This window comes from Endocarpon pusillum (genome assembly GCF_000464535.1).
Source record: "Endocarpon pusillum Z07020 unplaced genomic scaffold scaffold2335, whole genome shotgun sequence".
NCBI lineage: Eukaryota > Fungi > Ascomycota > Eurotiomycetes > Verrucariales > Verrucariaceae > Endocarpon > Endocarpon pusillum.
The window spans coordinates 47,163-71,777 of NW_006916175.1; the positions used below are offsets into that span (position 1 = coordinate 47,163).

The following is a 24,615-nucleotide window of genomic DNA, read 5'->3' on the forward strand; positions in this document are numbered from 1 at the left end:
CCTGTCAGGATCTCCGTCTTCAGTGGGGTCCGTTACTCTATAAGCACTTGTCCTGCACCAATCAAACTTAAAACATGTCATTTCCATGTGTGGCGATTACCATGGAGACTCAGATTCGACCAAATCACGAGTCGAAACAAACCGCGGACTATAGCTCAATCCAGTTAACAAGTCAGGCGATTGGCACTGGCCCCCCGGTCACTTTCTCCACAATTCCTCGCCACTACAGCGAGTTGGTTGGGTTACCCCAGTTGCCACCATTCATAGCATTTTCAAGCTCCACACGAATAACACCCATTGCCAGGGCAGCATCTAATTTGTCGGCCGGGAACGCAGATGTCAATTTTCTAACCCTCATCTCCACAGTGTAACATCGTGCATGCTGTGGGCGAATGGAGAGTCCCCTCCCTAGGCGAAACCTACATATTGCTCTTGTTCGCGCCCCCAACCAGAAGCGAAGTCTTGCTCCCAACTTGCCCTTCTCTTTGCTACACCATCCCTCTAGCCGTCACGCTCTGTGAGCCTTAGCCATCATGTCTATCGAGAAATCGAGGGCCCTCGCGGCCACCGCCGATACCTCGCGCATCGAGTCGCCGGTGACGGTCAAGGCCTACTTTATGTGCGCATTCGCGGCATTTGGTGGCATCTTCTTCGGGTATGACTCGGGTTATATCAATGGTGTCTTGGGAATGAGATATTTCATTACCCTCCACACAGGCCTATCCCCCACTCTCCTCGACAACCCAGATACTGCCGACCAATTCGCTATTTCAGCTTCCAACACGTCCTTGATTGTCTCGATTCTATCCGCTGGCACCTTCTTTGGCGCCATCGTAGCGGGCGATGTTGCCGATTTCACCGGTAGAAGAACAACCATCATTCTCGGCTGTGGCGTTTTCATCATTGGCGTCATTCTTCAGACAGCCTCTAGCACTGGTCTTGGCTTGATCGTGGCGGGCCGCCTGATCGCGGGATTCGGTGTGGGTTTCGTCTCCGCCATCATTATCCTCTACATGTCCGAGATCTCTCCAAAAAGAGTTCGAGGCGCAATTGTGTCTGGCTATCAATTCTGCATTACTGTTGGTATTCTGCTGGCCTCGTGCGTCAACTATGCAACCGAGGACCGCAATGATACCGGCTCATACCGCATTCCAATCGCAATCCAGATGCTCTGGGCGATCATTCTTGGTACGTTGCTTCGCCGTCAGATCTCTGATCAAACTGCTAACGGGCTCCAGCCGGCGGCCTGTTCCTCCTTCCGGAGTCTCCCCGTTACTTCGTCAAACGGGGCAACATCCCTCGCGCTACCGAGGTCCTAGCCCGGCTCCGTGGACAACCACGCGACTCTGAATACATCCAACAAGAACTGGCTGAAATCATTGCCAACCATGAATACGAGCTCAAGGTCACTCCCCAGGGCAGCTACTTTGCCAGCTGGGCCAATTGCTTCAAGGGATCTCTCTGGCAAGGACACAGCAACTTGCGCCGCACAATCTTGGGTACCTCTATGCAGATGATGCAGCAATGGACCGGTGTAAACTTCATCTTCTACTTTGGCACAACCTTTTTCCAGACTCTTGGTACCATCGACAACCCCTTCTTGATCAGTCTCATCACCACGCTTGTCAACGTCTGCTCAACTCCCATCTCCTTCTGGACCATTGAGAGATTCGGCCGTCGCCCTCTTCTCCTGTGGGGTGCTCTTGGTATGGTGATCTGCCAGTTCATCGTCGCCATTGCCGGTACAGTTGATGGTAGCAACCCCGCCACCGTCAGGGCCGAAATCGCGTTTATTTGCATCTTCATCTTCTTCTTTGCCTCGACCTGGGGCCCAGGCGCATGGGTGGTTATTGGCGAGATCTTCCCTCTGCCCATCCGCTCCCGGGGCGTTGCGCTCTCCACCGCCTCTAACTGGCTCTGGAATTGCATTATTACCGTCATCACCCCATACATGGTTGGTACCGATCAAGGCAATCTGGGCCCCCGAGTCTTCTTTGTGTGGGGAAGCCTTTGCACCTGCGCGTTCATCTACGCTTATTTCCTCATCCCGGAGACCAAGGGTTTGTCGCTTGAGCAGGTCGATCGCATGCTTGAGGAGACTACTCCACGTACCTCGGCCAGATGGAAGCCACATACCACTTTCGCTGCTGATATGGGACTGACCGCCGAGGGTACTCTTGCTCCGGAGATTGTTGGTGATATCGAGCGCAAGGGTTCTGCTGTTTAAGCTTTGCGTCAGCTTCTACGCTCTAATAGTTGTGGTTTTGAAACACGATTCGGCGCAAGAACTGTTGCAGCATGCTCTTCTGGAGGGCTGCCTACTCCCCTTGATGGGGTAGGGTCCACTCAAGGGAGGTAAATTCTTCTGCTCCAGTCTACACACCATCCTGGCCGCTCTGGTTTCAGTTGTAGCATATCCCATAGTGTACAGTCTTACATACTTATTCACACTGAATTACTCCTTCCCTTGCCGTATACATCATTCCTGTCGTCCCCTCTCATGTCATTCATGACCAGCACCTGCACGCCACACCCCACCAACAACATTAAAAAGAGACGGTGTCTCCGATTACACAGAGCCTAGTAGTCCCAAATGTAGTAAACGCACTTCAGCCTCTCTCATTCTCTCTCGTCGAATAACTACGGAGGGGGGCCAAACCAAACCAATGATGGCGCCACTAAAGATTCCGCGAGCAAAGCAAATCTCAGCATGACACAAGTTTTACCGAAAGCATAGTTAGCCAGCAGCTGCAGAAGTGTGAGCTGCAGGGCTTGTCGATTGAAAAGCACCTCTGCAAAAATATAGGAGATGGAGGAGTGGCAGATAGTTAAGGCTTGCTGATTCTGGCTTTTTTTTATTGGCTGACTATCCGCACGCGGTCTTTCAGACGGCGTCAGTCAGTTCGATTGAGGTCATAGTAACATAACTAACTAACTAACTAACTGACTTGCGCAATAGTTACCCCCCCCCCACATGTGCAATAGAGTCTAACTAGTTAACTAACTCGGATGTAGTTAAGGCTTCTCGCACTTCCCATGGATCGTGTTGCCCATGGGGAGGGTGTTGTGTAAGTCGGTTGGTCACGTTAGAGCCGTTCCCATCGGGTGAGGGCATCGGTTGGGAAGATAAGGACCGGAGGACTAAGCCGTTGGTGTGACGGAGCAGAGAGCTCGATAATCGGCACTTGTGTAACTGGCATTGGATGAGGATGTTGGGTTGGATGGGGCTTGGGACAAGAGGGAACAGTGATCGGTCGGCGGAAGAATGGAATCCAGTGTGGGGAGAACGGGGACAACCAGTCTATTGGGTATCCTTTTTTTCCTTCTTCGGGAGTGGTCGACTCCGTTCTGACCACAAGCTTGGGACACCTTAACTATGTCTATGTGTGCTCTCTCACACCTCCCATCGAGCAGTACATCACCGCCTCCCTGCCACCCTACTAAGGGGTACTCCCCTCCTCTAGATGTCTGATTTCAGCCTGTCTGCCCCTGACTCCGAACCCATATCTCCGCCCTCTTCTTTACCACCTCCACACTCCTCTCGTCCCCTTCTTTCTCCTCAAACTCCAACCACCTCTTGAAAAAGAATTTGGCCTGCTTATTCTTAATCCTCGCCTTCTTCGCCGCGGTGTCGCCATCCAAAATCCTCTCAAACAGCCTCCTCACGTGCCCCTTTTGGTCATCTCCTCCATACCTCATCTCCAAATCCAACAGCACGTTCCAAAGATCCACCCGCTTCGGAAAACTATCCAACAAGCCCTCGAAGATGGTTCGACCTCTCTCTGCCAGGCCCGTAGAGGATCTAAACTCCAACGCCGCAAACTTAGCCGTAATGTCTACATGCGTCGTAGGCGGCAGAGTCTGCAGTGCTCGGCTTAGCAACGCACGGCCCCTCTCCGGCTCGCTCAGCGTGTCGAACAGGAAAGCGGCGTAATTGAGCCAGACCTTCGGATCTGCAGACCCGAATTTCTTGAGCATGACCTGGAAAAGTTGATCCGATTTGTCATGTTTGCCGGATTGGATGTAGATGCTTGCAAGGCGTTCGTGGATCTCCTGCGCATCGTTGACTTGGCAGGCAGATTTGAAGGTCGTTTCGATGGTATCGTCGTCGCCATAGGCGTTTTCGAGGTTGAGTAGCGCGATCCAGATGTTGAGCTTTTCGGACTCGGATTGTCCGCCGAGGGGGCTGATGGATTTGAGGGCGCGTTGAGCGATACCACGGGCGGTATCAATCTCACCCAGCTCGAGGTGGAAGGCCATGTACTGCAGCCAGAGGAGAGAGGAGTCGGGCTCAGAGAGCAGGAGCCGTTCGTAGTCGTCTGTGGATTGTGGGCCGTGGGTATCGAGGTCGCCGGTTAGATCGGCTTGGATGGTGGGTTTGCGCTTCTTTTTGTGCTTAGGATGGAGTTGCTCGGTGTCTGAGGATGGCGTCGAGTTGTTCTTGGTATTCGGCAGAGCTGACAGGCCTTGCCAGTCGAAACCACCGATTTGGAGACCCGCTACCAGACCGGACTTGGTAGTTGTTTCGGTTTCAGACTGGTCGTCATTTTCGCTCGCGGATGAATCTATGTCCCCATTGTGCTGGATGTTGAGAATATCTTCGTCGTCATCTGACATTTCGTTGTCAAGCCCGGCTCCTCCATTGTCGTCAGTGGAGCTGTCGCCATCTTCATCCTCCCTAGGCGACTCATTTTCGGCCTGAGATGTTTTATCCCACGTGTCTCTGTCCTCATTGTTGGAAAGTCGCTCCTCCTTTTCATCAATGAAATGTCGCGCTTTCAGTCCCAAGCTGATTCTTCGGGTTTCAGGGTCAAGTCTCAACACTTTAGCCTTGACCAAATCGCCTTCGCTGAATAGTTTCCGAGCGTCATCTACCCGCTGTTCGGCTATCTCGCTTCGATGACAGAGTCCGCGCACATTAGCAGAATTATCAATAACAATAAACACTCCAAAGTCTTCCACTTTAGCAACCTTGCCCGTCACAATCTGCCCTACTTTCAGGTCGTTAAAAGTCGTTGGAACAACGTAATCCGATTTCATTACTGACTCCTTGAGGCTCATCTGAACTTGGCCAGTCTCAACATCAAGAGAAATGATCTTGCCCCTCACAAGCTGATCTCGCTGGAATTCATCTTTCCATTCTTTGATATACGAGTCAGAGAGATTGGAGACCCGTACGAAAGCAGTAACCCCATGGCCCAGTGTTATGAACAGACCTGTGTCGGCAACGTTGCAGATGAAACCCCTGACCACGTCATTGACATGCAATTGATGTGGGGAGGTGATCTCAGCATCTTCAACAGGGAGTGAGGAGCTCAGAACCTTCGACGGCCGAAGTGAAAGGAGGACCTTTTTGTTTGGTATGTCAACCTCCACCACGCAAACACGGACAATGTCATTCTTCTGGAAGACCATAGGATTTGCTTTTGCGTAGTCATCTGACAAGTCAATGAGGTTGACCGCGCCTACGATGCTGTCGCTCAATTGGACGAGGACCTGTCGATCCGACGTTTTTGTGACACGACCTGGTAGAATCATGCCTCTCGAAAGCTCTTTCAGACTTATTTGGTTGGCAGCGCCACTAGCTTTAGCAGTCAAATCCAGATGATTCTTCTCAACATCCACAGAGATGACTTGAACCTTCAAAGCGGAGCCGACCGGGAAATTTTCTTCCAGGTCTGCCACAAGGGACAAATCGTCCGACACATCAATGGCACGAATTCTGCCTCGCACATTTGGTGAGATGTTGACCCACAAACAGTTCTCAGCAATGTTGTTGACAAAAGCTATCCAGAAAGAACCTACTTGAACCTTGTCGAGGGTTAGTACTTCCGGATCACTGCTGTTCACATAGGTTGGCTTAGCCGAGAGCTCGAAAAGGGGCCTTTTGCCTGCACGGTGGCTGATGGGAAGAAATCGATGATTACGTGCATCGTGCGCTCCTAGTATTCGAACAGGCAACACCTGTTTCGTCGAAAATACTCGCAGAGGCTTTTTTCTGTCTTTGATATCCTCCCACTTATCGAAGATTTCGGATACATCAATTCTACCTAGCACGTTCTTCGCCAGCTCAACGTTGACTTGTGTATCTTTCACGGATGTTATTCGTGCCTTTGTCACCGTGCCGACCTTGAAGTCTTCGATAGAAGTCGTGCTACCGTCAACAACATCAGTCAGGGCCTGAGTCTGTTCTACTGTGCCATTTCCTTTGATACTCTTCCCAGATTCAGCCTTGAGACTGAGCCAGAATCGTGGATGGGGACCTTTATAATCGATAGAAGAAATTGTCGATGTAACAGTCTGCAACCGCGTGAGACCAAAGTCTGGAAGCTGAAGTGATTCGGCTGGTATTTGACTCTTGGATAAAAATCCTGTCAAACCTGCGGCGAAAGAGACAAACACAGCGTCTGGGGTAATGTTAGAAACAAAGCCCGTTACCTTCTTGCCTTCTCGGGCGTCTTGGAATCCGTGAAGGAGACTGCCGTCCTTAGACGCTTTCAACAAGCTAGCTCGGTTAGACAATCTGACGAGCCGACGCTTGGCCTGTACTTCTAGAACAAGCAGCTCGGAGAGCTGCTGACCAACTCTTGTTTTGTTTAGAGCCGCTTGTCGCTTCTTTAGCGATCCATCAGATATATGGTCGAGTTCCAATCGCGCAATGATATCTGTATCTGTTAGACGTAGCAGTAAATCGTCTTCTGACTTCTCGAAGACTGTGCCCTTGACGACATTGCCAGGGCTTACTGCATGGAAATGTTGATGTGGAGTGGCTGAAGGGTCTCTACAAGAGACCGTCAACTTCGATTGCTCAGCATCGACATGCAAACAATTAACGTTGAGCACCTGTCCAATACGGAAGTGCTGCGTAGCATCCTTGATATATGCCTCGCTCATTTCCGCTACAGGAAGAAACCCCCTTACAGAGCCGTAGAATTGTACCACGGCACCGTTTGGCAGCACCTTGACCAAGGTTCCCAATGAATATGCTCCATCACTTATCTGCCTGTACTCCGTCCAAGGTTTCAGGTCGCTGTTCACAAGAGACTTCTTCAGTGTCAAGCGCACTTGTCTCCTGACAACGTCGGTTGATAGAACTCGGGCTGAGACGGTGGTACCTTCACGGAATTTCTTCTCCGGGTTATGCAGTTGGGTGTCGGATAGATGAATTCTCGGGACAAAACCAGTGACACCTTCAGCCAGGTGTAATATCAGGCCTTTCAAGCCATGTTCGTCGGTGATGAGCTTTTCTACCCTGCCCTTGACCACTTCGCCCACGCTAACATCTTCGACTCGCAGAAAGGGCTGTTGAATCACGGTCGCTTGCAAAGATAGGATAAAAAGGTTGTCCACCGCATTGTGGTCCAAAACACGCGCCTTGTGCTTCGTTCCAATCTTAAATGGTCCGCTGTCGGCGGAAAGAGCATCGAGCTTGGAATCACTCAATCTAGATATATGAGCAAATCCCTCTAAAGATTCAGATCCCAGTGTGAAGTACACGCCAAGCCCAGGCTCAACTCTAACAACCTTCGCTTCGTTAACGACGGACGACACATGCAAAGCGTGCTTGGCAGTCTTTTGCATGTCAGCCTCAGGGATATTTGTATCTGCTTGTATAACATGATCGAGGACCGAAAAGCCGAGCTTCTTCGAATCGGACACCGGGAATGTGCATATAAGGCGACCTGCAATCTTCGTCCCAGGTGTGTAAACCTTCTCAAGCGAGGAGCAAGCTGACCTTGCACCAGATTGGACAAGATCGGAAGTTACATCTAAGTGACCCATGACTTTACCAGCAAGACCCGCGGCGGTAACGTTGGACAGCAGGATCTCCACCAAAGTGCCTGGTAAGAATGAATTGATACTAGGGGCCGTGCCCAGTGTGTGCGAAGTAGTTTTCTTTCCGAAGTTCTGAAGTTGAGTAGACAGTCTGACGATGCGTCCACCTGCTGCGAGACTCTTTACAAGGCAGAGAAGAACCATACCAGGTTTCATCTGGGAGATTTCCAAGCCATGATGCAACTCTTGACTGGGTATGAAGCCTTTGGCCTCCGCATCAGATAAACCAATGTCTACGACGACGCCGTGGTCTTCGATACTACTGACTGAAGCTTGAAGCGTGCAATTCGCGACGAGGTCTTTCCAAGCGAGCCCGCGATTCGTCAACACTGGATCGAGTGAAAGCTCAATACGCTTCTTGGCCTTTGATGTTGAAAGCGCCTCCTCTACCGTCGAGGTCACTGCAACTCGGACCCATTGACCAGGACGAAAGTATTGGCTCAGCTCGACAACGTCTTCTTCATCAGCAGATCCATTGTTCTCCTCATCCTCCTCGACATCTTTGGCCACGAGTGATTCAATCTTGGCAGTAAGCCGTTCAGAAACTGCTGTCATTGGAACATAGCCGGTCAGGTTATTGGGAAGAGAGACTGCTAGGTCCTTGGGATTGACTTTGGCAACCCTACCAAGAATAAGCGAGCCCGGAGCGATTCTTTTGTAGTTCAGTCCTTCGATTCGAGGCGCCAGATCTAGCTCTGCTTCCTGCACTTTTCGTCTCTTGGAGGATTGCTTTGGCTTCGACTTCAAGATTTTATTGTCATCTCCCAGGATATCATTTTCCTCGTCCTCGCTCAATAAGCTTTGGTCACGATCCTGTAAATCGAAAAAATCCGTGGCTTGTGCCCTCTTTTGTTCTATCAAGACATCTCTGTCCGCCTTTGCCCGAATCTGCTTTTTCTCTAATGGTGTCAAAACTCCCGCACCGCCTCGCGGGAATGCTGGTGGCTCATCTGTGACTGCAGAGATGGTGGACAGCTTGGAGGATGCGGACGCAACAGTAGCGAGCTTCGCATTCCTTTCGCTCAATGGCTGACGTTTCTGCTTCGTGGTGTCGACTCGACGACGCTTGTTGGGTCCATTTTCTCCACTTTTGGAGGGAGCTACGCCATTCTTCCGTTTCGCAGAGGCCATCTCTAGCTACAGTACAGTTGCGATGAGACAGCACGCTGCTTTTTGACACCAACTGCCCAAGTACCCAATGCTGCTTTGCGATCCGAGTTCGCTGTGGGGTGCGAAATCCAGAAAAAATTTAAGAACTGGTCTGTGCTTTCATGAGCTCCTTTGGTATAGCGTTTCGCATTCGTTAAGTTAGTCAATACACTACTCCGTACTATGTAGTCAGGCGTCTCTTCATCAAATCTTCCAAGCTGCCACGAAAGAAATAGAAGCAGGCGATTTTGAGGCTAACTAGTTAGTCAGATATAGCAAGCTATCGTTATCGACTCAGCGGGCATATATCAGCTCACATACTCCAGGCGTACACATACTATATATGTCCGTGGATTGTTCCGGTTATATGGAGCCTCTGAACCGCCTTTCAGTGCAGCATGAATGGTGGTGGACATGGTTGGAGAGGGCTTGCAATCAACAATGATATGTTTTGTAGGGTTGCTCCCCTTTGCCTCAGTTAGAAACATGGTAGTACAGTAATCATGTGACCCACTAGAACGCGTCTTTTCCCGTCGCGTCATCTCTTGGCGGGTTTTTTTCAGTCTACGCCAAACTCGAGGTGTTCATTTTGCCTCTAATGTGGTTTGTGTTGTCACACTAATTGAGAGTATAGATCTTCATATCTTAGGCTTCTCCACGATGTGCTGACGGTGATTGAGGGAACTTTGAGAATTAAATGTTAAGAACTACTGCCTTTCTACAGGAATTTCCATCGAAATGTCCGAGACCAACGGAAACTGTCCAGCTTCTCCTCCAGCCTGCTCAGATAGCCATAGAATCCCAAAGAAACCGATCAAGCCGCCTACGATAACACCCAGACGGTTCAAGAAATTCTTTACTCCGACACAGACCTCCCGAATTGAACGAAATGTACGCACATCTCGGAGAGCCTTGCAAGATATAACGAACCCTCCCGGCAAACCAAAGCATTCACCCCAACTCTCGAGGCTAATTGGTCATGGTGACGAGCTTGAAAACAGTCCTCCTCTGCTGAAAGAGGCTCGAGGGAGTAAGAGAAAGTTATCTTTTGCTTCAGTCGAATCGCCTCTGCTGTCATCACCATTGAAGCCTGACCCGTTTTTCATCACATCCAGCCAAGACAATCATGAAGGCAGTATATGCAATCGAGAAGACTCCGCAGGCCTATCTACCTTTCACCAGGAATCTGGTCAAGAAAGTGTGGTCGCAGATGAAGATAGAAGGGCGACCGTTTACCACGGAAGGCCTGCTGTGCGACCATTCCATCGCCTAAGCACAAGCAGCAATATCTTGTCAAGCCGGTTGTCAGGACAGACCAGGCGGAAAGAGCCACAGAGCAGCAGGATATGGCAGTATGAAACCGCTTCGTTCTATAGCAATGCCAACGACACCTACTTTTGTGGTAGCCAGGCGCATGGACACCCAGCGCTGCCCTTTTCTTCCGCCAGCTGCAACAGTGAGTACTGAATGGAATTTTCCAATATTATGGCCAGCGCTGACTTGCCCTAGCAAATTCTCTAGTCGCAATTGGGGACGAAGAGGGAGGCATCCGACTGCTTGACGCTGCTTCAAGCATAGTGGATGGCTTTTCAAAAGCATATCTGAGCTTCAAACCACATGACAACGCCATTATGGATCTTAGCTTTTCGGACGACGACAGATTACTAGTCACTGGCTCTGGAGATCAGACTTGTCGGGTCATTGACATGCTTACTCAGGAGACTATCCACACTCTTTCGGGTCACTCTTCGTCAATTAAAAGAGTTCTTTTCCAGCCAGAGTCAAACAACAGTATTGTAGCGTCGTGTAGTCGAGATGGCAACGTAAACATCTGGGATTTACGAGCACGAAGCTTTGACCGGCCCGCACAGCAGCCATGTCGTTCATCAATGGCGGGCATTGAAGATCATGCCACGAAACTCAACATGCCGGCTGTACCGCTTCGGGACAGGATTCGCGCAGCACATTCTGACCGAGATTATTCTCGCAAGGCCGCTGCTCTAAAGCCGAAGTCTACCCATGGGCGTGGAGAAGCTTCGGTGACCTCATTGTTGTTTCTCGGGGCTGGACGGGAGCACTTACTAGCAACGTCATCCGAAGCTGATGCGACAGTGAAGCTGTGGGACATGCGGACTACTTACGACACTCGGCGAGCCCGACCACTTCCTCTCTCGACCACCCGACAGCCAGACAGCCACGAGATGCATCGACACTTTGGCCTCACATCCATGGCGCTAAGTACCGATGGTGCTCGTCTGTACACTCTTTGCAGAGACCACACGATATATGCCTATTCCGCCTCACATCTCATCCTCGGCAATGCTCCAGAATTGACCACCACGTCCTTACGCCCCCGGCGAGCCGGCGGGTGTGAGCGCGAGGGACTAGGTCCAATGTATGGCTTCCGCCACCAACAGCTCCAAGTGAGTACGTTCTACGTCAAATTGTCTGTCAGAAAGCAGAAAGACGACAAGACCGAGTTGCTGGCTGCGGGCAGTGGCAATGATTGCGCTGTTCTTTTCCCTACCAACGAGCGATATCTTGGGTGCAAGCCTTCAGCACGAACAACACTCGATGGACGACGTCCGTTGCTCCGACGTTCCAGATCTAGCTCTGACGTTGCACTATCTTCCGATGATAACATTCCAATCTATCAACATGGCACTGCACTGGTAAGAGGGCATCAGAAAGAGGTGACGACTGTCGCGTGGGCGAGTGATGGACAGTTAGTGACAGTGAGTGATGATTTCCATGTTCGCTGTTGGCGAGAAGGCGATGAAGCAAGAGATCTGCGGATAAGTGGGGAAGGTCAGGGGAAGAGATGGATGTGTGGTTGGGCTGACGTCGATGGACCATCATACGACGATGACGACGACGTTGAATGAAGGCTTCTTTTTCTCGCGTCTAGTTTCAGCGTATTGACTCTAGGATATTGCAAGGCACTTCAGACTCGTCACCAGCAATCCGAGATAGAAAAGGAAGGCTTCTAAAAAGCATTGGACACATCGTTTTGCTGTCCCCTCCGATCCAGGAACCACGTGCTCTGGTGCTACCAAGACACGGCATTCCGCATAAGACAAGGGGCGACTCAAGAACCGGGCTCTTGACAGTGCTTAAGCCTCAAGTAACTACTGCGTAGTAGACCTGATCGCCATGGGGAATTTCTTCCCGCTGCCTATCATGGCTCTGTCTAATTCCGGTCGATGGATTTCCATTATTAAGTGGCCGGCCATTATCCTTGGATCCTTTTCACCACTCCCACGCCGTGATGCCGTTGGGCACACAAGAGGGCTAGTAGTTCTTTTTTCTGCACCCCTGTTTCCGCTGGAAACAATCCCCAATGCCATTGGACCCAACGGATTCGGCTGAGTCCGAGGCTACATCACCAAAGTTCCGTCCCTTATCAGCAACCTGCCTCGCCGAACCAGACTGCGCCATCTGCTTGATTGGGGCCAATGAAGCCAAATCCTTTGGTAATCGCTTTTTATCACCCTCTCCTCTTTTGCACGGCGATGTGTTCTCTCACCTTCACAGAGGACTGTAAGATCATCGTCTCCGATGCTGGTCCTCACTATCAGCCGCATCCTCAACAAATTGACAACCCCTTATCCACAGGCACTCCGATGAGGGCTAACAATACGACAACGCCGCCGCACACGACATCCCTCTACATGTTTGAAAAACGACATTTGAGGTAACAGATGTGAAGATGATGGTCCCTAGCTCTTTCCTGAACAGCTCATCTCATTCTGTCCCGCGGCACACGTACGATGAAAAGGAGAACTCTATAAGCAACACTCGACTCTATGGTAAGCAAGCGACATCAAAACAGCGCACCAGTCGCCCTCAAGCGCGTTCACCGCCGGCCACAGACCCATCTCCAACGACCGCATCGTCACCCGTTCGCATCCCTAAAAGCAATGAAAAGGCTCATCTATCTTCCCACACTAGGCCCGCCTCGCATGGTCAATCTCGTGCTCGAGAGGTTACCCAGGTACACAGAACACAAGCAGCCTCTGCTGCACCTTTGGACTCCTTGTTGTCCTCGACCGCAATACCCAGGAGAAGACCGCAAGGGAGAAAGTCACAAAAGCTACCGGTTGGTGATCATGTTGCCGACTTTAGCAAATTGCTGCTGGAGGATGTCGAGTCTATAGATCTTCGAGCAACGGTGGGCAGCCTCGGCAACCCTCAATTTGAGGACTTGTTTGGACATTCGGTAGACAAGGGCGCTACATGGAGAAACGCTGCTGGGTCCACCCCGGCTGAGACGCCTGTATCTATTCGATCAATGTCCACTGAATCGATGCCGTCGCTATTGGTTGACGATGATCTTACTGAGAGCTTATCTCATGGTTTATCAAGCCCATCTCAACCATCTCAGCGCTGCTCTCCAGATCGACGGCCTCGTCTCTTTTCAACTTCCGAAGACTGTAGTGATGATCATCCTCTTCAGCACCTTAATATACTGGATCCCTTGTCATCAATGCGTGAGGATACTATCATCCTGCCCGTGCCATCACAATCACCGCCGTCCGAGAAAGGCCGAGCTTCATCACTACGCTCAAATCTCACCGCCTCATTGCGTGCACTAAAGACAGCAGCTCAGACGGTGTCAAGCCTCGCTACCCGGCCCCCGACGACTCGACCCGACGATTTTCTTACACGGTCAATCTTCTCATTCGCACCCGAGCTTACCGACGACAAGCGGCCTCCACCATCCGACGATCCACCTTCTCCAGCGCTACGCAGGTATTTAAATCCCCACCCAAAGACTGCGACGCTTGCATCAAGGTCCCCAGCAGAATTTCATTCCTACAACGAATATCCAAACCCCTCTCCTCCCACAAGGAACAACAGCTTAGGACCCACCTCATCCCGCTCGCGCACCACCACCAAGTCCATCCAGCTGCAAACCTGCATCCCTTCCGCCGTCCGCTCCCCCAACGCCTCATCCCCTCCCATCTGGCTCGGTCCAGATGGCACGCCGACAACGCATCCAGACCTCCCCTCACCGGCCTTACCAACACCCAACCTGGCCCGCCAGCGGGAGCCAAGAGAGAACGCGGCGTTTCTGAGAATCCTCGTCGCAGAAATGAACATGCGCAGGAGCGGCAAGTTCGATGATGCGATGGAGAGCCATGCTTGCGTTTGGCTACCGCCGAGGAAAGCGATGGATGGTCAGACTCTTCGGTCTGGGGTGGAGAGGTGGACTGTATATACTGCGGCGTGAGACAGACACACCGCCCTGGAATGATTCACGTTTATGTATCGCTCGATCTTGGTTTTGGCGGGCGTGGAGTTCGAAATGGGGTGCGCGAAGTTGATTGAACATATTACGAAAAAGGCTTACGGCAGGTAACCTAGTGCCTTATCAGGCACGTGACGATTTTTAGCGATGGAGTTTGGGAAAACTCGGATGGTGGGCCAGTCAGCCATCCTGGGAAAGCTAGCTAGTAGGGTTTTTATTCTGAATGAATGGCTTGAAGTGAATGCAATGAACGAATGTAGGCACATGACCAGTCCATGGATGCCGAAGTCCCTGGTGATCACGCGGGTTATCCATCTCGGGTGCAACACATTGATCTCATCGTCCCTCATCCCGCATCCAAGTCATGCAAGCTCAGAGACCCATCCAGAATTTCTGTCCCTCTCACCGAGTCATGACGCGCCAAACCTCTCCTCATCCAGCCGTGTCTTCTCCGCCCAACTCTCCTCGATCCAGCGCCTCGTCACCAGCCGCGGAATCTTCTTCCTGTGCTGTGCCAACCGTCCACGGATAGCTTTGGTATCGCTGTTCCGGTTCAGCACCACATGCGTGATGTGGTTGTCGTCGGGATTCTGCGTCACTGTGGCGCCTGCGAAGCGTGCGGTGAGGGATGCCAGTTTCTGGTCGCTGTCTTCTTCTGTCGCGTTTGAAAGGGTGTTTTCATCAGAGTTGGGTGCTGCTGGGTCGAAGAAGAGTTTCGTGCCCATGAACAGCCAGCCCGCTTTGCGCTGTTCCTCGCCTTCGACTTCTCTAACCGCCTCTACCACCGCTTCTCTCTCCAGCCGCTCGACACCCTGCCCCATCTTTTCCAACAACTCCTTCAATTCCATGACCGAGGTATCCCTCGCAAATGCATCTCCAAATTGATCCGTATTCCCCTCCAAATCCTGATCTTGGTCCTCTGCAACCGAAAAGATATGCCTCTCGCTCTCTAGTGGAACAAGCAACTCCGGGAGCCCCATCGCCCTGTCCTTCCGCGCCTGCTCAATACAGTCTAGAAGCCAAACAGGACGGATGATGGTTTTCTCCTTGCTTTTCTGGATCGAAGCCACTTTCACAGCGCGGCGGTCGGCGATACAGACTGTGTCCGGGACTGCATCTTGGGTTTGCACGATGATACCGCCATGTAGTTTGACCAGGTTTTCGAGCTCGATCTTCGATTTTTTGATTGTTGGAGGGTGCAGAGCTTCGGTGATGATGAAGAAGGTGAGGCCTGTAAAAACTTTGGTGGGCAGCTCTGGGCTGTCACCGTTGGCGGCGTCGTTTGCAAACTCGTCGTTGGCGATGGTGCGTGCGTTGTAGCCTGCGACCGTAAGGACCTTTTTCCGGCTCTGGAAGGTCTTCTTCCTCTTCTTCCTTTCGTCATCGACGCGGAACTCTTTGTCCTTCTTCTCTTTCTCGACGTTGGACTTCAGGTCTAGGAATTCCTGCATGGTCAGCGCGGACTGCCAGTCCTTGTCTAGACGGAGCCGTTTAAAGCGTGGGAAGCGGAGGGTGACTCCCGTGCGGAATTGGTCGCTTGTTGCTATGGATGCGGCTTTCACCTCCAGGACGACGGACTCGGATGGTTTGATCCATACGTCTGGACGTTCGTACTGCAGGTCTCCACCGCCGAGCTCGATGTACTCGGTTGGTGGGGCTTTAGGCTTCCAGTCAATCCATTTGCCGTCTGTACGATGCCGGATTTCAGCATAGTCTGATGCGGTGAATCCACCACCCACTTTGAAGAAGGAATGGAATTTCTCAGGGTTCCATTTGCCTTTTCGGGCGAACCCTTCGTCGACGCGTAGACCGCAGAGGAAACTAGATAGGTTGCCACCACGGTGGCCGGAGCCGTAGTAGCCGCCTATGACAACGCAGTCAAGGGATTCACCAAATTCCGTCATGTACTCTGGCTTGACTTTGATCCAGTCATCATTGCGTTCGTTGAGCCGGTAGGCAGATCGTGGATTTTTCAGAACCAAACCTTCAGATGCTTGAGCCACGACATTTCGAAGCAGAGGCTCTATTTCTTCGGCTTTTTGGGCTTCAGTGTAGGTGTGGATCTCGAAACGACGCGGAATAGTGCTGATGCTATGCTCGAGGGCTTTCCGACGATCGCGAAGGGTGTATCTGGTTAAGGGTTGGTCATTCAGGTATAAGATGTCGAATACGCGATAGACTGGACGATGGCCAGTAGAGAATGGATTGCGTTGCTCGGATAAAGCAGCGGTTTTGAGCGTGCCAAATGGTACTTGGGCATCCTGCTCCGGGTCCCAGGTTATCATCTCACCATCAAGAATAATGTTTTGGACTCCGTCGCGGAATGCGGATTTCAAATGACGGGTTAGGGCACTATTGTCATCCTCAAAGCTGTCGCCGTACAAATAGGTGTAGTCTTTTGCCTTACGAGACCAGAAATTGAAACGCTTACCACCGGGCAGGGAATGGTCGGCAGTCATGTGAAGTTGCATTCTTTCGCCGTCTAGTTTCTCCTCAATCCAGAAAGTCGGATCCTCTTCTGTAAGCCGCATCTTCTCAACCATACGTTGAAATGAATGCATCTGAAACTGTGCCAGCTGGGGCTGAAAACACTGCATCAGTGTGATACCTCTTTCATCCCCTTCGAGGCGAATTGAAGGATCGTGTAGTTCCCAACAAACACGTCGCAGACTGCTTGATACATTAAACAAGCTCTCTGCATCTGGATGCCATAAATCGAAGAATGTCCTCTCCGTAGCACCGACTTTCATCTGACGTAGGATAATACGCACAAGCCACATCAGCTCCGTCGCATTCATCCTTTGGTAAAACCTAGCAAGGATCGGACGTTGATAATCCTCTCTTGGTGCAGCAGATAGCTCATCCAGCAGATCATTGACCTCGCCTATAGTCATATCTCCTACCTCTGTACGCATTGGTCGTTTGGAGATGACTTCATAGCAACGACCGGCAAAGTCACCAGCCATTCTGCTTGCAGCATTCTGGCCTGGCAGCTTCCAATTGAGTAGGCTGAAGCCATCTTCGGAGTTTTTATCGATCTTCATGATTTGCACCAATAACTTACCCAAGGCCTTTTCTTTGAGGCCATACATCGCGCGTTCTCGGTCCTTCTCCGGAATGATGAGTCGAAAGGCGGGATAGATGTCGCTGCCCACCTCTTGACGCCATCGTGAGATAAAACGCTCGATGATGGCGCGCCGGACCTCTTGCGGACTGTTGCTATGTGCGCCATGAGGTCCTTGTTTTCTACGGTTGATAGGAGGGCCTGAGGGTCTCTTCTTGTTATCATTCAGAGGATCAAATAAATCTTGAAAGAGGACATGAAATGGAAGAGTCTTGGAATGATTATGGGGTCGATTTGGATATCTAGACAGTTCAGTATGGTAGTCAACATTTCGAACACTTCTTACTTTTCATCGAGCTCCTTCTCAAGCGCCGCAGGGTCTTGTCGCGAGATCACTTGGCTGGTTTGATCGACATCCATGTCGACCGAGTGACGTCTTGCCATCACCTCGAGCCCATCTAAATTCCAATCTGAGAAGTCGTGTATCCTCAATACGTCTTTTCATTTGGCCCCGTCTGATCGGGTGTGGTCTGTTTTTATACATGGTCAACATATCTGTAGACTATGATAGGCAAGAACAGGCAACCATTCACGTTCTCATTAGCTACAATAAATTGTTGATTGCCAAGAGGTTTTCTTGGAACGACCGGAATGCGAACTTCATCTTCAGTGACGGAGTACTCCACTACTTTGACCCTAATTAGCTTTATCCACTGGTTCGGGAGAGTGCATCTTGATGATGAACACGCAGGACGTCAATTCTCTTTGAGGAATTCTGATTGACGAGCGCTAAGGGATGCTAATCAGTCGTTTTGCGGAGAAAGATTGGGCTTGACTACCAATGGATTGATGAATACCAACGCAGAATCTTTGAATGCAGGAGACCGTCTCACATCCCAATCTGGTCTGGTCAGTGAGCATCGACAAAGGCTGCAGTCTGCAGCTGTCCGAGGAGCAAGCCGTGCTTTCACAGCAGGAAATGACAACCAACGTCCTAAAGCTCTCGATAGCAGTACCAATGGTGCCCGAGCTGCCGCCGCATCAGCTGGACTTGCATCACGCCAGAAATCTGTCTCACCACCCAACAGTTTTACTTTAGATTCCGCGGTGCCCCCTGGGTCTCTATCCGCTCAGATCTCCCAAGTGCAGAAGTTAGTACAAGATTTCGAACAGGGTTCTAAAAGCGACAAGCCCCAGACCCCCAGCGTTGCCGCACGCGGTACACCTGGGAAGATCACCAAAAGATCACCATCTCAGGTTGCAGCACGCATAGCTTCCAGCCATCAGCCCGTACCACCCAGAGCACCACTGGCTTTGCGCAGCGGGAGCGAGGGCAGTAATGCTAGCGGAGATACCAACATACCGCGGCCAAGCCATCAGGTCAATGAGTCAGGGTTCAGGTTTCAATCCGACTCTGTTGACAGCGCTCAACCATTGAACCGCAACTCAACAACTTCTAAGCCATGGCCTCTGCAATCCGTGTCGAGCGCTCGACCACATCTACCGCCTCGAAAGTCAGAGCAGATCCGTGACATCGTAAATGACAAAACTACCGAAGACTCTCAACCGCGCCGGTTACCAGGCTTATCAAGCACCCTGGCAGCACAGGCGGCAGTAAGAAAATCGGCGCCACTAACTTCATCTTCTGTGTCTGATCCACCACGAAATGTACCGAAACGTGCACTCACCCCTGAGGATGACTCGTCAGAGGACTTGGGTCGTGGGCGAAGCTCAACCGCACACAGGCAAGGTCTAGAGGGTAACGTTGTTCTTCCTCACAACCTAAGACACACTGTTCCTAGTGAGCGAGGTTCAGTTGCTGGCAAGCGCGAATTAAGCCGCGAAGGATATGGGAAAAAAGACTCAAATGCTACAGTCTACGGTTTGAGTACATCGGCGCAACCGTCGCACCGCTTTGCCTCAGTTGCAAATACACAGTACTTAGACGAAAGAACTGGCTTGACCGAAAGTACGCTTGCCGACGCAATCGTCGCCTCCTCCCTCGCATCTTCTCGGGCGCCATCCCCTGCTACAAGGGCACAAGCTCCAATTCCAGCTCCACCACCTCCCAGGAGGTCATCACTATCCCGTGCTCTATTCCGTCACCGCCACTCTTCTGACACAGACCTTCCCCGTCATGGAGCTCCTTACCAAGGGATGAGGCAGACGCTACGAAAATATAATTCAGAGGACAGCGACGACGGGAATGATAGGCGCAAACACAAGCATTTCATAAAGCATCCGAACAAGCACAGGGAAGGTTCTCGGAAGAGATGGAAAGACAAGGTAACGGAACGCGAGAGGAGGAGGTATGAAGGTGTTTGGGCTGCTAACAAAGGCTTATTCCTCACGACCTCTTCTTCTCAACCTAACGAAGAAAGCGCAGTCGAGCCTTCGACCTCGGACTTAGTGCTCGACTTAGTGGTTCGAGATATATGGAGCCGTAGTCGCCTTCCCATGGATACGCTTGCGGAGATCTGGGATTTAGTGGATCGTCAAGGTGTTGGTACGCTCATCCGAGATGAGTTTGTACTAGGCCTTTGGTTGATCGATCAACGGCTGAAGGGTCACAAATCGCCAATGCGAATCTCCCCAACTTTATGGGCAAGTGTAAGACATGTTGGGGGGGTGAAGGTCCCACGCAAAACATAGCCCATAAGAGCATAATTTTGCTGGCGGCGCCCTTAGCTTGGCCATGGTCCCGCCTTGAGAAGTCACCCCCCTTTGGAGCTTTTAAGGTTGACGTGCTCAAGGCATAGCTGCTGGGTCTACCGATAGTCTACTGTCGAGAACTTTCCACGCGATGATCAGATCATCCATCCGTACGTGAGGACGTTGCAAGACAGAATTTGATGTCTCAAAGTTAAGCAACATCTTATGACATTGTGATGGCACCTCGTCACGGACCATGTGCAAAATGTCAAACGAGACCTCCTCTGCATTCCGTCCACATTTTGCAGTAACGGGCGCATATGGCTCAAAACTGATGTCTATTTCCAATATGCCGGATATCCCGAAAATGAGGGACCAAGTCTTGCCGGCTGTTACGGACAGCGGGAACGGCGTCTACTGTGTCTTTGACGACCTCTAATATGCGCAAATCGCGCCGGAAATTTGGTATTGGATATATGGTGCTATAGTGGGCTGGCTGAATGGGTACATAAACGACAATAACCATCCAAACTCACTACATGATTAAAGTGGTAGAAGGTCAGCTTTTCTGACCTTTGGGAATGAAGTTGTCCAAGGAAAGGCTAAGTTACGGCCTAGCTGTGATGTATACATAAGATGACATCAAGCAAGAGAGCAGTGTGCAAGGAGACCATCGCATTTGTCAAGAAATGCTGCCTGGGGATGGAGAACAAAAGTATGATTTTCTGTTCACGTAGAGGCTTTATCATGAAAGGCTTCGTCCGGCTCTTTGGACCCGTGAGCGAGGCATGAATAATGGGATGACTCGCCAGAGCAGGGAATATGGAGACGGAATGGTACATTGGAAAGGAGGCAATTGCAGCGAAGGATGGGTGGGAATGACCTATATTGAATTGTATGGTAACATCTATACCACGAGAATGCAGAAAAATAGAGGTTTGGATGAACAAGCGAGAATTGAATGCACTACAATTTTTGACCGAGATTTCACCAAAATAGGTAACTACTACTAATTGATTACCATTATCATCATAATGAGGTTTTGATGGCCTCTCCACCCGTATTTACTAGCTTTCTACATCGAGAAGGCATTTCAGCGGTACACTCTTGAACTTCTTGCATATTAATCTTGCTCCATCCGTCTTGTAACACCTCTTTGAGCTGTTCAAGACTATCGAGCGCGATTGTGAGTCGTAGGTTCCAAAGAACCAGGATTCTTTGACAGTATCAGCTTCTTTGCGCTTAACAGTCTTTGTAGGAGTAGTAGGAGGGCTCCTTCTGTTGAACTGATAGTATGAATTCGTGTAGAAGTGGGTTGTTAAGTTGTTGATTCATTTTCGGCTAAATATCGGTCATAATTGTGGTGCATTCCATTCCCGCACCCCCTGGTGCCGGTTCCATGCATAGTTGCGTCCACACCTAGCCAGGGAGGTCATGCGCGGATTAGGTGACAAAGATCTGTACTACGTAGCACATCTCGCTAATCTACCCACGGACCTCGACCAACATGCACCGGTAGTGCAGCACCTTTGTCCTTTTCGCTTCGTTCTACGCGAGAACTCGAGTTACTGACGTCGGGCTATACTTGAATAAGATTGCTCTACACTTCGCTCAAGCAACTCGACGACCCCATTGCAACGCCGGGTACTGTTCTAACATAGCATATCCGAAATGGGGGACTCAGAAAAGAAAGGCGCACCTCGCCTGAGTCGGACCATCAGCGATTCACTTGTCCACAGAGATGATCTAGTGAGGCGAGACTCCCACTTGAGGACATGTGCACTAACGTTTGTGGGAGAGTCATGGGGATTCTAGCGAGGAATCGGAGGTCCAGCATGCATTGGAAGTAGGGAGCGGCGTCCTTCGAGCACGAGATTCTCTACCTCTGACAAAGCGATCAGGTCGTCATTGATGCTGAGTACGCGCACCGCCGGAAATCCTCCATCGTCCTCAACGACGCCCCCAAGCTCGCTCGTCGGGAGGCTGATCAGCGCAGAGCCTCCTCGTGCATTGTCCATCAATTTCTCGAAAGGGAGAGACCACACTTCGATAGCAGGTTACATTACATTGAGGAGGACCAGGTCAGGAACGGAAACATTGATGGCACTTCGACGCCGCAAGAGGAGGTGCTGGTGGTTCGATCACGTCTGTTGACTAAGAAGCAGCTGGCTGACATGGCTATGGGAGTAAGAAATCTGGCTAAAAAGTTAGGCAGCCTGAAAGTCAAGCTGAGGATCAAGACGGTCTTCTTGTTGACCAAGATCCATGACGACACTTTGATTATCAAGACTAGGGAGGTCGTAAGATGGTTGTTGTCGAAGGATCGAGACGCACCCTATATCGTCTGGGTAGAAAACGTACTCGAAGACAACGAGACATTCGACGCCAAGGCCCTGCTAGCCGAAGATTCATCATATGAGGGTAGACTCAAGTACTGGGACAACGAATTGACCAGAAAGCGTCCCCATACCTTTGACTTCGTAATAACACTTGGAGGGGACGGGACGGTATTATATGCAAGTTGGTTGTTCCAGCGAATTGTGCCGCCCGTTCTTTCATTTGCGCTGGGATCGCTAGGCTTTTTGACCAAGTTCGATTTTGAACTGTACCAGGACACATTAACAAAAGCGTTCCGAGATGGAGTAACAATCAGTTTGCGCCTGCGCTTTGAGGGCACACTTATGCGATCTCGGCCACGTGCGGAAAAGACAGAACCGAGGGACCTAGTCAACGAATTGATAGGCGAGGAGCGGGAGGACAATCGTACACACAAGCCGGATTGTACGTTTGAGATATTGAATGACGTTGTGGTGGACCGAGGACCGAGTCCTAGTGAGTCATGCGCAGGCACACGGTTGAGCGATTCCACTGACCACCATTGCAGCCATGTCTACGATTGAGCTCTTCGGCGACGACGAGCATCTGACCACCGTACAAGCCGATGGTATATGCGTCGCTACTCCAACCGGGTCTACCGCCTACAACCTCGCCGCTGGCGGCTCGCTCTGCCACCCAGAAAACCCGGTCATTCTCGTGACAGCTATCTGTGCACACACATTGTCGTTCCGACCTATCATCCTCCCGGACACGATGGTGCTGAGAATAGGTGTACCCTACGACGCACGAGGGAGCTCCTGGGCAAGTTTCGACGGACGAGAGAGGGTCGAGCTCCACCCGGGTGATTATGTTACCGTGTCTGCTTCGCGCTATCCTTTTGCAAACGTCATGCCTCCGGGCCGGAGAAGCGAAGACTGGATCAACAGTATCTCCAGGACCTTGCAGTGGAATTCACGGCAGAAGCAGAAGGCATTTCATGATTGGTCCAAGGAGGAGAAGGATCCAGATAGACCGCAGGACAAGGCTGGGGAGGATGAGGGCTGATCAGCGCTCTTTAAAGATAATAGAAAATTGCCTTTGTTCCCTAGATGAGAAAGCGAAGGGTACTTCAAGAGGCAGTAACCTTAGGAATGGTCTTCCTACTATACATATATATAAAGAGTACTCACTAGAGTGGGAGATGTATCGGTCAGTGGAGGTGTGTCATGCAAATGCATCCATCAGCCTAAGGTGTGTTGCGATGCAGTCAAAGACCTAAGTTAGAGCTACACAATGACTACATTCACATCTGGGCTATGTAACCCTCTTGTTGCTTTGAGGAGCAACATTTCAACGGTGACACTTTTCGTACATGCCAAATGAGATGATCAACCTCCCATCCCCTGTAACCCCTTCCAGACGTCGGAACTTGCCCAATTGTCAATGGGAAAATAATATTGTAAATAATATTGCAGCGGTGCAGTCCATCAAAACTGTTTCATAATCTACATTCGAACAGCTGTCCACCATGTCCGGTCCTTCAAATGTTCCACCAAGCTTTTCTGATCGAGTCTCTGGGAATGGCGCGCAGCAGCTTATACCTTCTCGTCATCCTGTACCGACTCAGAATCCTTCTTCCTCGACAGGACTGAGACTACCCTCGAACAAGAAAACCATCTATGACCGCAATCTCAATCGCAGTCGGAATGCAGAGCTTGGGCGAGCGAGCTTCGCATTTTTGTTCATGGAGATGGTGATCTACGCGCAGAACAGAGTCAAGGGTATTCAAGAGCTGGAGAAGAGGTACGATCTAGCAGCCGACCGCCACGGGCTGGGACGAACTCGACCTGGATGCTGATGTGTTCTCGGGTAGATTGAATGAGCAGGGTCACCCTCTCGGCCTGAAACTCCTCGATCTCCTTCTGTACCGTTCGACACCTGCCGGTAGCTCCTCCTCGTCTTCATCTGCTCAGGCAACCAGACCTCTACGAGTCCTGCCACTCCTGACCCTCCTCACAACGAAGCTCTATCCTCTTCTATTCTCTCGCCCTGCAGATTCACTAGAGCAATCTACAACCAATCCTGGGGAGTACATGATCATCGACAACACACCACTCACCAACCAATTCATTTCCGTCCCAAAGGACATGAGTCAATTAAGCTGTGCCGCATTTGTTGCCGGCATAATAGAGGGTGTCTGCGACGGGGCTGGTTTCGAGTCGAGGGTCAGTTCACATAATCACGCCACTGATGTCTGGCCCAACCGAACAGTCTTTCTCGTCAAATTCGAGGATCATGTGCTTGAGAGGGAGAGAGAACTAGAAAGAGCTGGCATAAAATGAAGGGG

At 50.9% G+C, this 24,615-nt stretch overlaps 7 protein-coding genes across 7 annotated transcripts; 5 read left to right on the forward strand and 2 right to left on the reverse strand.

Annotated features, from left to right (window-relative positions):
- Nucleotides 1-533: 533 nt before the first annotated feature.
- Nucleotides 534-2,227, forward strand: EPUS_07481 (uncharacterized protein; the record flags this gene model as incomplete). Its single annotated transcript, XM_007803476.1, has 2 exons — nucleotides 534-1,188; nucleotides 1,239-2,227. 2 exons carry the CDS (start codon nucleotides 534-536, stop codon nucleotides 2,225-2,227), a joined length of 1,644 nt encoding a protein of 547 aa, XP_007801667.1.
- A 1,247-nt stretch (nucleotides 2,228-3,474) lies between these two features.
- Nucleotides 3,475-8,967, reverse strand: EPUS_07482 (uncharacterized protein; the record flags this gene model as incomplete). Its single annotated transcript, XM_007803477.1, has 1 exon — nucleotides 3,475-8,967. One exon carries the CDS (start codon nucleotides 8,965-8,967, stop codon nucleotides 3,475-3,477), a length of 5,493 nt encoding a protein of 1,830 aa, XP_007801668.1.
- A 756-nt stretch (nucleotides 8,968-9,723) lies between these two features.
- EPUS_07483 (uncharacterized protein) lies at nucleotides 9,724-11,870 on the forward strand (the record flags this gene model as incomplete). Its single annotated transcript, XM_007803478.1, has 2 exons — nucleotides 9,724-10,441; nucleotides 10,495-11,870. The coding sequence occupies 2 exons, from the start codon at nucleotides 9,724-9,726 to the stop codon at nucleotides 11,868-11,870; spliced, it is 2,094 nt and encodes a 697-aa protein (XP_007801669.1).
- Nucleotides 11,871-12,697: 827 nt separating this feature from the next.
- EPUS_07484 (uncharacterized protein) lies at nucleotides 12,698-14,218 on the forward strand (the record flags this gene model as incomplete). Its single annotated transcript, XM_007803479.1, has 1 exon — nucleotides 12,698-14,218. The coding sequence occupies one exon, from the start codon at nucleotides 12,698-12,700 to the stop codon at nucleotides 14,216-14,218; it is 1,521 nt and encodes a 506-aa protein (XP_007801670.1).
- A 428-nt stretch (nucleotides 14,219-14,646) lies between these two features.
- EPUS_07485 (DNA ligase 4) lies at nucleotides 14,647-17,720 on the reverse strand (the record flags this gene model as incomplete). The annotated part of the gene is made up of 2 exons (XM_007803480.1): nucleotides 14,647-17,602; nucleotides 17,647-17,720. The coding sequence occupies 2 exons, from the start codon at nucleotides 17,718-17,720 to the stop codon at nucleotides 14,647-14,649; spliced, it is 3,030 nt and encodes a 1,009-aa protein (XP_007801671.1).
- Nucleotides 17,721-18,149: 429 nt separating this feature from the next.
- On the forward strand, nucleotides 18,150-23,333 carry EPUS_07486 (uncharacterized protein; the record flags this gene model as incomplete). The annotated part of the gene is made up of 3 exons (XM_007803481.1): nucleotides 18,150-19,910; nucleotides 21,854-22,784; nucleotides 22,837-23,333. 3 exons carry the CDS (start codon nucleotides 18,150-18,152, stop codon nucleotides 23,331-23,333), a joined length of 3,189 nt encoding a protein of 1,062 aa, XP_007801672.1.
- Nucleotides 23,334-23,796: 463 nt separating this feature from the next.
- On the forward strand, nucleotides 23,797-24,610 carry EPUS_07487 (uncharacterized protein; the record flags this gene model as incomplete). The annotated part of the gene is made up of 2 exons (XM_007803482.1): nucleotides 23,797-24,071; nucleotides 24,142-24,610. 2 exons carry the CDS (start codon nucleotides 23,797-23,799, stop codon nucleotides 24,608-24,610), a joined length of 744 nt encoding a protein of 247 aa, XP_007801673.1.
- Between the last annotated feature and the right edge of the window lie 5 nt (nucleotides 24,611-24,615).